The sequence below is a fragment of the Haliaeetus albicilla genome, chromosome 13 (assembly GCF_947461875.1).
Source record: "Haliaeetus albicilla chromosome 13, bHalAlb1.1, whole genome shotgun sequence".
Lineage (NCBI taxonomy): Eukaryota > Metazoa > Chordata > Aves > Accipitriformes > Accipitridae > Haliaeetus > Haliaeetus albicilla.
The window spans coordinates 33,546,918-33,559,237 of record NC_091495.1 but is presented as its reverse complement, the minus strand read 5'-3'; the positions used below and the strand labels follow the sequence as shown (position 1 = coordinate 33,559,237).

The window sequence follows — 12,320 nt, the reverse complement described above, 5'->3', positions numbered from 1 at the left end:
AGGGCAGATAGGGGAAGATGGATGGGTAAATTCACAGGGTACCTGATCCACATAGTAAGCTTTGCCCATAAAAACAGTGATGCTCTGTAGAATGCATCTTCCTATAAAATATATGTTTGATTGATGTTCAATGAGTTAAGAGTTTAAAAATGACCAACTGATTAACAGTCCTACTAGGCTTGGAGTTGGCATGCAGCTGTTAGGGAGGGGAAAAAAAGAGTTCTCATAATGTGAAAATTATTATTGTCTAAAAACCTTCATTTTCCTGGAGGGAATTTACCTTTTCCCCCATTCATACTCATGATGGAGTACCAGGGGTCATCCAAAATAATGGCTTTATTATTGTGTCTTATGGTAAGTAGTTTATTGGAGTTTCTTCTGAGTGAACAAGTTTTAGGGACTCGTATGCAGGCAATATCTAGGTCCCAAGTTTAAAAACAAACAAAAACCCCCAAAATATCAAACTACCAAAAAAACCCCCAACCCCAAATCTCATAACAATCTTGAGTGGTAATTCTTTTCAGTTTGTGGTGTTTCAGTTCTATCAGAAGACATTTGATACAAGATTCATAATGTTTTAAAAGACTCTTATGTGTGGACTGATTTAGTTAGGCTTGCTTGCTTCTCCTGAAGATAAAGGGGAAGACCTAGCTGTGTGGGTTTTCTTTTGTTTTCTGTGTTTGTTTTTTTTGCTGTATTTTGGGTTTCATTTTGGTTGGGGGTTTTTGGGGGTTTGGGTTTGGTTTTTTTTTTTTTTTTTGTCAAGAGGAAACCTCTACAATCTGTGCCTTTGTTACTCTCACTGTTTTTCTGGCACAAGCAAGAGGTTAATGCATTAATTACTAGATATATTAATGTAATACAGATACAATAGACTTTCAAGAAGAAAAGGGAAAAGATACCCACACTGTAATGTGAATGTGGAAAAGATTAATGGATTTCTTGTTTCTACCTGATACATGCAAAATCTGTAGGTAAGAGATGAGTTTTAAAAAAAAAATACAAAACTGTACAGTTATATTATTACCTAAATTTGAATTTTATTTTGCAGTGACCAGTGTAAAAGAAAATGCTGAAAAGTACATGGAGATGCTGGAGGATAAACTACATAGGTAAGGATGATATCATGGAAACCTTTGAAAGCTTAAAAGTGCCTGTTAATGAAGGATTGACGTGCACAAAAGTGTTAGGGAATGTTTTGGAACTTGCATTAGAATAATATAAAAAATAGTTCAGAGTTGGAAATCCTATAAGCGTTACTGTTAAGACTTCTGTTCACGGCTATTTTCAGCAGCTTTGCCACCAGCCTGCCAATGGATGCAGGTAAAAGAAAGAATTAATTGCTACATTCTCTAGGGTATAGGACTGCTCTGGAGCAGTGGTGGTATGGTCAAAGAAAAGGGAGCACGCGTGCGGTTGGTGTGTGCGTTGTTCCCGCTCCGCCTGTGGCGGTGTGAGATCTTGAACAGCCAGAAGCCCTGAAGTATTGGGGATGTGACAGCTGGTTGAAAATCACCCCTCTGTTCCTACGCAAAACCCAACTCTGAGCAGAGCCAGGGGATCCCTTACCAGAATTCTAGGCATCTTTAACAAGTAATGACTGTTTATATAACAGTTTTAAAAGAATGCCATTTTGGGGTGTTGTGGAAAGCAAATAGAAACCAAGACAACAATGGAGATATTTTAAGAACTGAATCCTAATGCAGAATATACTTCTTTTTGTGTCTTTTTTTTTTTTTTTTTAAACTAAATGCTAGCATTGTATTTCCTTCTCTTGCTCTGTGAAGGGGGCTCTAGATCACCCTCAAGTTTTAGGCTGTTCCTTGAAATATGATTAGTAATTGTTGCTCCGTTGTTGTATTGGAATCTTCTGTTATAGTGGACTTTACCTTGCACAAGTATATTTGTACTGGAAAAAGATTTCATAGGAAGTAATTGGAGTTTGTGTCTTAATAAAATGCAACACACCAAATTAGTGCCACTTCCTTTTCTATTATTGAGCAGGTATAATTAATGAACTTGTTGCCCTTATTTTTTGCTGTATTGATAAGGAGAAGGTTCTAGATCTTTAGATTTGCTCACTCGTACTTTTGAATACAGAAGCCTTTAATTTGCATAACTTAAATTTAAAAATAATTTCAAGAGCTGAGTGAAAAATGATGGAAACAGGCCTCAAAGATCAAGCTGTGTGTCTGTGTCCTGCCTAACCCCCCCCCTTAATAACATTTATACTACATATACTCCAATCTCTAAGTGTAAGACAAGTCTTAAGAACTTTCTGTGGGTTGTCTTTTTGAAAACCATAATCTTTATTAAAAATAAAATATAAAGTATAACAACATGTATTGATGCTTCTAGGCTGTATGGATTTAACTCACATATCAGGCTCCCAGAAAGAAGTAAATTTCTCTTTAACAATTAAATAATTGGAAAATCTCTATAGACTTTTTTCTCCTTCTGAGAATTTATCAGATAGAATTTGCAGTTGCGGCTTGTTTTAATTTATTTATGCCTTTTTGTATAATTTTTGGGTTGTCTCCCTGGACTTCTCTGCATCAGTATCTTAAATTGCAACACATTTTTATGTGTCTTGATATGTGTTGTTAATGAGCTTGCAGTATGCTTTTTTCCCCTCTTCCTTCTATTTGTGGGAGAAATTTCCATGCTGAACTGCTGGTATTCATCCTGATTCTGTGGGAAGCATCATTCCAGGGGAGGGATTAAAAGTTAAACCCTCTTTTTGGCACTGCTTTATATTTTAGAAGCATTTTTTTATGAATAGTAGTTGACCATTTCAAATTTTCCTTAGCAGATTTACGAGTTATCGAATATTATATTATAAATTTGTTGCTTTTGTATGCAAGGATTGCCTTCCTCAGTACCACATAGACCTGGGCCTGTTTCAGTCTAGCTTCTCTATTGCAACCAGGCTACAGGCTTCAAAGTTTTGCTCTTGAGGTAAGTGTTCTTCCCAGCCTATGCTGAGGACACAAATTCATGCAGTCCAAGTATATCGCTGCAGCCGTACTGGTGCATTTAACGTGCACTTCAGAGCTTGCCATCAGCCCCTCTGTCTCTCACAGACTGTGGTGGTGTTGCCAAGCTTCTAGAATTTCCCTTCCTGCCCTTAAGAATTAAAACAAACAAAAACCCCAAACAACCCCCACCAACAAACTCCCAAAACCAACCAACCAATTCCCCCCCCCCCCCCGAATACCCCAACAACAACAACCCCCCCTAAAACTCACCAAATAAACCCAACAAAAGTCTCCTCCCCCACAGTGCTGGCCAAGCCCCCAGATGGCAAAGATTCAGTCTTGAAATAGTAACACTTTTGCAATACGTACAAATGGTATTATTCTAAAAATAGCTTATCCCAAGTAATTAAGGTCCAAGAATTTCTTTTAATATTGGTGGGAAGAGAAAATCTCTAATGGTTTTACCAGAAAGAAGTCCTTAAGATACTACATCTTTAAAATCCTTTTTGTATGTATGCTAATATAGTTATAGATACTTGGTTTTTAAAGGTTCTTTGGTCTTCAAGTAATTAACTCCACCTGCTTTACAGCTTGAGTAATTAAAAAAGTAAGCAAGAGCCCAAGAGACTTTTTTTTTTCTTCCCTCTGAAGGAAATAACTTGAGAGACTGTTTCTCTTCTTTTGGGTCTTCATATAGATGCTCACATTACTCCTTATATATCATAACCTAAAGAAAGGCTCTCTGAGGAAAGTTTAAAGACTGTTTTAAGTTTGCATTGTAGACAGAGGTAAAATTTGCATTTGGCTCATGGATGCGCTTTTTTGGATGCCTTTGAAACCAATAGAGGATCAAGTCTGTGCAGCATGAATTCAAATAACCTTCTAAAGTTTTTCTCCAGATGAAACATTATCATTTTGCTTGGTAATGTTTCAAATAGAAACAGCCTAGATTCAACCCCCTTCAATTTAAGATATAGCTTCAAAATAAGGTAGAACTATTAGAAATGTAATTTTTGACCACTTTTATAATAGAAGAGAATTAATGAAGAAAACTCAGACCAAAACAGCTTTAACGAAGATTAAAATTAAACAATTTCATCAGTTAAAAAAAAAATCCCCTTCTCCTTTTCTCTTTTGTTTATTTTCTTAAGAAATGTTTGGAATATATTCCTCTTGTATTTTTTTGTTTGGTTGGTTTTGTTCTTTTTTTTTGGGGGGAGAACCTCACTTATTCACTGGAGTGTCTTTCTGTTTGTTAGTTTAAACAAATGCAGTACTTTTGACTGCAGCCTACAGAATGCATCTGTTCTCAAGTAGCTTAATAGAATGTTAATCTGTTCGATTAAGAACTAAGTACTATTTTAATAGCCTTGCACCTACAGAAAAAAAAGGGAAAATATGCACTGACAAAAAAGGAAATATGTTCAGTATGTAATAATTTCACCCCAAAGAGGGCTAATCACCCATTAAGTATACAGATTACTTGACATTGGTTTTTCCTTTTAAAATACAGCTGGTATTCTGAGCAGTGGATTCACAGTTGTTGAGGACAGTATCCTTCAAGAAAAGAATAACTAAATAGCTTGTTTAATAATCCTGCAGGCTGTCTCTTTTCCAGTCACCAATATACATCAGGCCACTCCTACAGTTCATACATTAAATCACTAGCTGCTCTTTTGAGAGTGTAAATACCGTTGCCATCGCTTCCATGGTAGACCTTGCAAATCGCTTACCTTTTGTTAGTGAACAGGAGATGTGCAAAGGTGGCCAGAGTTAGGATACTGAAACTGTGTTCAGTGAAGACATCTGTCTGTATGAATATCTGAAGTGCAAGAAGTTTTGCTTAGATAACTTCAGCTCATCGCTTGAGCCATTTAAGAGGGATCGTACAGAAGTTTACTACAGTTGTCTGATCTAGGTCATTGAAAGTCAGCTGAGCATCTTCTTGTGGAACCCTTGTTCTTCCAGAGAAAGTGTATTTCTTCATCTTACTTCTTTCCACTCCAAGTGAAGGCTCTGCTGGGGCTTTATATCATTACCATGACTAAAGGAGGCTTCGCCAATCCAGCTCTTTAAGAACCACCAAGTTCTGCCATAAGTGAGCTTAAGTCATGTAAATGGTTGAGGGTCATGAATTAAGCCCAGGAAAGAGTGCTCTATAAAGCCATAAGAGCAGAAGATTTGGGTTGGGATTTTGTGCTTAAAAGCTGTCTCCTAAATCAGTACTTAAAAGTGAACAGATTTTGCAAAACGTGTGGGATACCAATAAACAAATCTTTGCAATCAATGGAGATGGAGAGTACCAAGTTACGTTTGTTTAGGTACTTAGGTGTGGGAATTCAAGTCTAGACTTGGGATTTGTAAATATTCACTTGTTTATGAAGATACCAAAAAAAATCACCCGCCTTTTAAATGGGTAAGAAACCTTTGATATGTATTTCCGCATGAAAACTCATCATCTTCTGAGTTATTTGCTAGCTCTTACGTATCTCAGTGAAAGTTATGTGATGTGAGCAATTGGGTGTCTGTCACATTTTACATGCACCCTGTATCTCATTAAATCTCTGTCCTAGCTTCAGTCTGTTTTCCTTCCATTGCACAGAGGGTTGTGAGAATGTGTGTACATAGAAAGATTGATCTGTGTGAGAACTGTATTTGATAGCTGGAGAAATGAAAACAAATGTGTGTAACAAGGTAAAATTTAGAAAAAATAATAAAATTATTTTTCAGACCATTGCCCTTGCAGGAGCTAGTAAATGTTCCACGGTAAATACAGTTATCTTATGAAGTGCTGTGCAAAAACAGGAATTTGGTTACATCACTGAAACATGCAGCAAAAGGCTTTGGTTCTTTCAGCTCAGCCTTACCTTTGGAGACACTGCTGTGCTATTCTTGCAGTAGTAGAAGGAAATAAGCCATTTTATTTAAAAAAAACAACAACAACAACCAAACAAAAACCCCCACAAACTTTCTTTCTATACTTTTTCTTTTTTTTAATTTCTTTATACCAAAGAAAACTAAGATTAAATTAATGGTGCAAATCAGCTTCATGAGATTCAGGATGAAATAACAATGCTTTCATTTTTCAAGTGTCCATCTGCTAGATATCCATAGAAACGTATTTGGAATACATTGCCCCTGTGAAACTTATTAGGAACTGATAATCTGTGAAAGTTTGCACTCTTAAGCAGATGGAGTAAATGTGGTGGAATTGTTAGAAGAGTGTGTCATCTGAAGATTTCCTTTTTGTATGCTGTGAATGATTTGACATTTGCCCTAAGAACTGGGTTTTTTGGCATCCCAAGTATTTCCTGAGTGGCATTGCATGTTAACATGAAAGTTATGCCTGGAACCATAGCCTGAGCAATTAATGAGAGATACGATATTCAATGAAGGAGCATCTCACAAGTGAGAATACATCTTTGAGGGGGAAGGAGGCAGAGAACAGATAAAACATCAGGAGAAACCAAAGATCTTGCGACCATCGCTCATCCTTCTGCACGCACTCAGAATGTGAGAGCCAGACCTGTCATGGAGAATTGAACCCCGAGGCAGCAGAAACCCCAGAAGAAGCTGCCTTCATCGCTAATTAAACAATTAGGCATTTAAATGTTTCTCAAGACCGTAATGACTTTCTGCAGTGAGGTGAGGTCCCTGTGTCCAGCTGGAGCTTTTTAGCCTCCTGCGCCCACCCAGAGCCCTGTTTGAAGTCTGACACTGGGCTGTTGAAGCGCAGCCGGTGGCATCCAAGTGTACAAGTACAAGCTTGCAAAAAATATCGAGCAATTTAATGACAAAGCCCATCTCCGGCCGTCTACAGACCCTTACCTTCTGCAAGGGTGAGATTTCATCTCGGGCTGTTAGTGTCCTGTATGTCATTGTGTAGAAAGCCTGATATCTGCCAGAGGAGAACTGCTGTGCTAACGCTGCTGAGCAAGGCTTTCCAAAAGCTTTTTCCCTCTCTACACCCGGCAGCACAGGCATGCTTCGGAGTGCCAGATGGCCTGCGGTAATTTTGTGTAACCTGCGACCCACCTCCGTTGCCCTGAGGGCCGTTTCAGCTGCCGGTACTATCTTAGGAGTGCGCAGATAGGACTGAAATGCCATCTTTGCCTACCTCCCCCCAAGAGTATGCTCTTTCTGTTGCACTTCCAAGAGAGCACGCAGCCCTGTCCCTTGCTGGATAATGATCTGATCTCATTTTGCTTACTAACAGTTCTGCAGGAGTGTTAAATGCAGGTTAGACAAAATACTAGATCCTTCTAGTGACTCATTTAGTCCCTTTCTTCTTCCCAGCTGGTCTAAGTCATACACAGCTGTGAGAACATTAGCTCCGAAATTGTGAGCAGCAGACACTTTATATGCGGCGATGCATTCCTTTATATCTCATGGCCCACATGGTGATAGCTTCTAAATCCCTTATCATAACTGCCTCAGGCTGGAAACAATTTTTTTGTACCAGCTGATGTAAAGATGACATTTCTTGAGCTGAGGGAATTTAATGTGATTGTACTGTTCTCCAGGCCTCAAAAGATTATGCTGTGACTTCCATTCATCACAGAACTGGGGCTTTTTAGTTGCTTTTTCTAATTCCCAGATAGGAATCATGAAATTATTTGGGGGGAATAATATTGTTCAAGAATAACTGGTGACAATTACACAAAGGTGTTTTATTGAGCTATTTTCTGTGTTATTCTGCAAGAACGGGGAAATGAATAAATATGTCTGCTAGTAAGACGTAATATTGCAATGACTGTGCTTTGCCATTGTTGAATGTTACAGCACCTGGTAGCTTTGCAAATGTATGCAAAACCTTTCTTCTTTAATTGGCTCTCTTTCGGTATTTGTCTTGGTTCATCTTCTGTTCAACAATGGTTGTTTTCATGTTAATGGTGGCTTTTTTTTCCAACTCATGGATGCACAGTGCAGGAAGCGTAGTGGAGTCTTCCCCTCGTGTAAGGTGTGCTCATCTGCACAGCTCCTTGTTCTCTGAAATGTGAAGGGGATTGTGTGTGTTCAGGACAACTTGTATTTACTGAAGAAGCAGAAGTTGAGCCCAAGGCATGTTTTGCCTGTTTTCATACATCTGTAATATTTTTTTTTAATTTTTTTTTAAGGGATTCAATCAAATGTCACTTGACTAGTTCAGAACAAATGTGGCTGCAACCTGGTTGCTCAGGCTGCTAGTGCATGTGTGCATCCTGCATCGGAAATTTGTGGTTTTCTCATGCAGGCAGTGGTTTTAATGCATTTGAATATGTAGTCTTCACTGAGCTCCATTCCTTCAGACGAGACCTCTAATTTCCTGAGAGTTCCATGCCATAGGACAAGTCAGGATTAATTGCCAGCACATCACATTCCAGTTTACTTGAAAATGAACAGTCTTAAAATAGTTATACTCTTCCCTATTATTTGTCCTGTTAGTTTACATACCACGTGTCTTGGGTCTCCTTTATAGCATACTGTTTCAGAAATGTTTTTGGGAGCAGAGCTGGGTATGAATGCTCTCAATAGCACAGCACACTGAAGGGATGGTCTTAAAGCTGGTCTAAGATGGTCTTAGAGCACGTCAAAAGGGCTGAGCGTCCTTGTGGATGTGTAGGTCCCTTTCTGATCTGGTTATGACTTCTGTTCCTATCTGTATGGGATATTTCTTTTTTTTTTTTTTTTTTTTTTTTTTTTTTTTTTTTAAATATGACATTGATTCTGTAGTTTCTCAAAATGTGGTGTTTGCCTGTGACTTGAAGCTGTTGCTTAGAAGTAATCCTTATCTCCCTGCAAAAATGCCCTTGGATGTCAGCGTAATCACTTGTGTTGCCTGCCCTTGCAACAAAGGGCTGCGGGACTAGGCCTGGTGTCATTACCTTAAATACTAAAAATTGGGAACGTGGTTAGAAGTTGATGCCACAGAGTGAATATGGTAAATAACTTAGCAGGTTCACAAAGCTGGAAGAAATTTTTGCACACTTCTGTGACATCCAAAGGTGTTCTGTCTCAACTGTGGTTTGCTGTTCTTGAGAGTAAAACAGTCTCTTTTGAACATAGTGTGTAGTTTTACCATACTGACGGGTTCCCAAAAAGCTTTCAACCACCACCACCACCAAAAAACTTGTTTGGGTTTGGTAATGTTGAAAAAGCATTGTACTGTCACCAAACCCACATGGGGACAATCAAAGGCTTGACTTTGGAAAATCAATTCTCCTTGTGGACAACACATTTGCTTTGTTGCAGTTACCTTATTCTTCAGTTTACATGACAGACTGTCATGAAAACAGGATTATTGTTTCTTAAAGGCTCATGTGTTGCTGATACTCCTTTCCAGCCTGAGAACAGCAACTTATGTCATAGCGCTTACTTTGCTGTGGAAAGGTTATGGTGTTGTGAATTGATGGTACCATTATTAGTTCAGCTGTGTAACTGGTAACAAGAACATAGGAACTTGTGAACCAAAATAGCATTTTAGATAGATTTCTCTAGGGGAGGGAAAAATTGACAAGATCCCACTGATCTTTTGTTTTGTTACTATTGTAGTGAGGGAAGTTTACTTGTCCAAAATATTAATGAATAAAAGGAGCTGTGAATAATGAAAAGCAAACTGCTAAGTGTGCTAGTTAATAAATTACAGGTGATTTTTGTTGTTGTTGTTGCTATGTTGGCCCAGTCTTATTTGGGAGATACATCCTCTTTTTTTTTTTAACAGTTTTGGAAACTTGATTTTCACAATGGTGAATTCAATTACAAAGAAAAAAACCACTTAAGTATCCTTTCTTACTCTATTTCTTTTTTTTCCCCTCTGCTTTAAATGTTTGTGTGCTTTCTTGTTTGCTGTTCTTTAATTGCTCTGTCTTGAAGTTAGCATTCTTAGAGAGGGGGCTTTCTGATTCTCCTCCTGGTCTTTATTGTGGCTTCTCTGTCTCCTTTCCACTTGTCACATTTCCACTTTTAAAATTTTATTCTTACCTTCTTTCTTTTTTTTTCTAACTTCATTCCTTAGCACACCTATTTTTGTGTATCTCCTCTCTGTATATCATGGGGGGGGAAGTTGGATAGTAGGAATATAAGAAAGCACTTGATTCACAGAAAACCTATTCTGACCTTTAAAACACAGCAGATTATTTTTCAAGATATCTTAGACTGCGTGACCACAGTGCAGGCTCTCATTAAGTGTTTTTATTGTCTTCACGATCACTTGCAATATATTTGAAAATGTCCGCAACGTCCTGACAGAATATAGTATCTTGGAAGCTCTTAGTAAATTTAAATAATCTCACAAGAAGTTTGATGGTATTGCTTCATGGAAATGGATTAGCCTAGGTTAACTGGGTCTGGTGGAAAGGTGAGAATCTTTGCTGTACCTTTTGTTTCTGGATGTGGGAAGTGTAGCTAATGCCCACAGGGGGTGGAAACTGAAATCATCTCTCTGGAGGTGCAGCAGATAAGAGTTTGTAGTCATGTCTCTGCAGCATAATGTGCATTTCATCTTCAGGGTGATCTGGTGCCATGTGCTAGTGGAGATCCTTTGACAGACAAACTCACGTCTTGTGTCAGGATGCAACTCTTGGTTCCTAACCTGTAACTTGTGTCTTTCAGCACTGGCAGAACTAGAAGATTTATACCCACCTATAGATGAAATGCACATTGTGTGAGCAGTAAAAATGGAGGAGGGCAAAGAATGCAATCTGCTTTTTCCACCAAGGGAGAAAATATTGAAAAAAAAAATTCCCAAACAAAAAAACCCCTATTGCTTCTGTCAGTGGCCTCCACAAGATAGGAGATAATTGCACTGATGGAACCCACCATGTCTTTTGTGACAGTAGCAAGGACCTTCTGAGTCCTCAGTGATAAAATGAATGCTTGCTGCAAGAGGAGGAGGACTTTGTTTTAATTGCTGAGGGACCATCAGCTGGCTGAAGGCATGGAGGGAGATTTCTGTGTCGAGGGAGGGATGTTCTCTGGCAGAAGGGGACATAACACAAAATTTACTTTTCCATTTTAAGTCCTAGTAGAGAGTTAGTATTGCACCAATATATATTTGGTATATATTGTGCCCTGAACATTTTTTAATGGCTATTTGGCTTCTGTATGAGACGGTAAGAAGTGAAGAAGGGCACAAGAATTACAAGCTTAGCAATTGTTGTTGTCTATTTTTCTTTTTTGGCATTTTGCCTGTTCAGGGATGCTGGGTCACAAATATTGATTTCTTGTTTTTTCCTTTTTAATTGGGAGGTGAGGGAACTGTGGCACACAACTGTACTGTTTTATGAAAAGTAGGGGAAAGCTCTGTTCTTTTTAAATCTATCTCAGCATTGAAACTGGATCTTTTTAGAAAAAAAAAAAAGGTCAGATTTGGAACCAGTTTCCAGTGTCTTTCAAAGCTTTAGAAAAAGCAAAGCACACGGTCGCACAGCCTTTAGTAACTCACTGTCTGTATTAACTCAGGTTTCATCCAGGCTAGGGCTTTTTCAAAGTTACTGAATTAACTTCAGTAGTTAGTGTGCAGCATTGGCAAAGACAAGGTGACAGGGGATTTTGCTGCTTATTCATGGAAAAGCTTGCCCTCCTCCCCCTTCCCTCCAGGCTCTTTGTCTTCCATTCATTTTATACTTAGCATAGCAAAAATCATCAAGAGGGCAAGGCTGGGTCTCCCCTTCTAAAAACAGAAAGTATTGCCCTTGCTTAAAAAGAAAATGTGCTGAAAGTTCACAGCCTCTCTAGCTGGTTAGTAATCGTGTATTTTGTTAGGATCTTTTTTTATTCTGTATGCCTTTTTCTTACGCTGCATTGTTCTGGTGCTGGTCAGTCATGCCTGCAAAGCTCGAGTTCAACACTTCGCTGAAACTCATTAATGTCATGGTCGTCCTCTCCACTGCGAGCTCTTGCCTCATCAAGAATAAGTAATTCTACATCACTCTGCTTCTTTTGTGTGCTGAGATTTCCCTGTTTTGGAGCAGAAGTAATGTTTTCCTTATAATTTTTTTTTCCCAATCACTTGTGCTCTTGCCTGTTTTCTTATCTCTCTCTAAGTGATTGGATTACATGAATTATATTAGAAGTTTGAAATTCATATTCATCAACTCTTTTGTTTGTTAATCAGTGATACTTGTGAATGCAGAGAGGATCCCATTTTGTTAATGGCGAATGTCTAACATGACTGACACCAGTCACACTGGCTTCCTCTTCCCCGGGAGTAGGTTGCGTGGCTTTTTGACCTGGAAGCCTGCACAATTTTTCTTGTAGCTATCTATGCTAATGTATGGTTGCATTAATGAAGGGAAGGTTGATACAATAAGCTTTGGTGATTTGCTTTTAATAGTTTTCCATTTCCTATGCAGAAATGCTTTG

The 12,320-nt window shown here is 38.5% G+C and overlaps 1 protein-coding gene across 1 annotated transcript in view; it reads left to right on the top strand.

Moving 5' to 3' along the window:
- DISC1 (DISC1 scaffold protein) overlaps positions 1-12,320 on the top strand; it is a 208,812-nt gene that overhangs the window by 158,079 nt on the left and 38,413 nt on the right. The window contains 1 exon segment of the mRNA XM_069800752.1: positions 1,052-1,112. Within this exon segment, the coding sequence (XP_069656853.1) occupies positions 1,052-1,112 (61 nt within the window).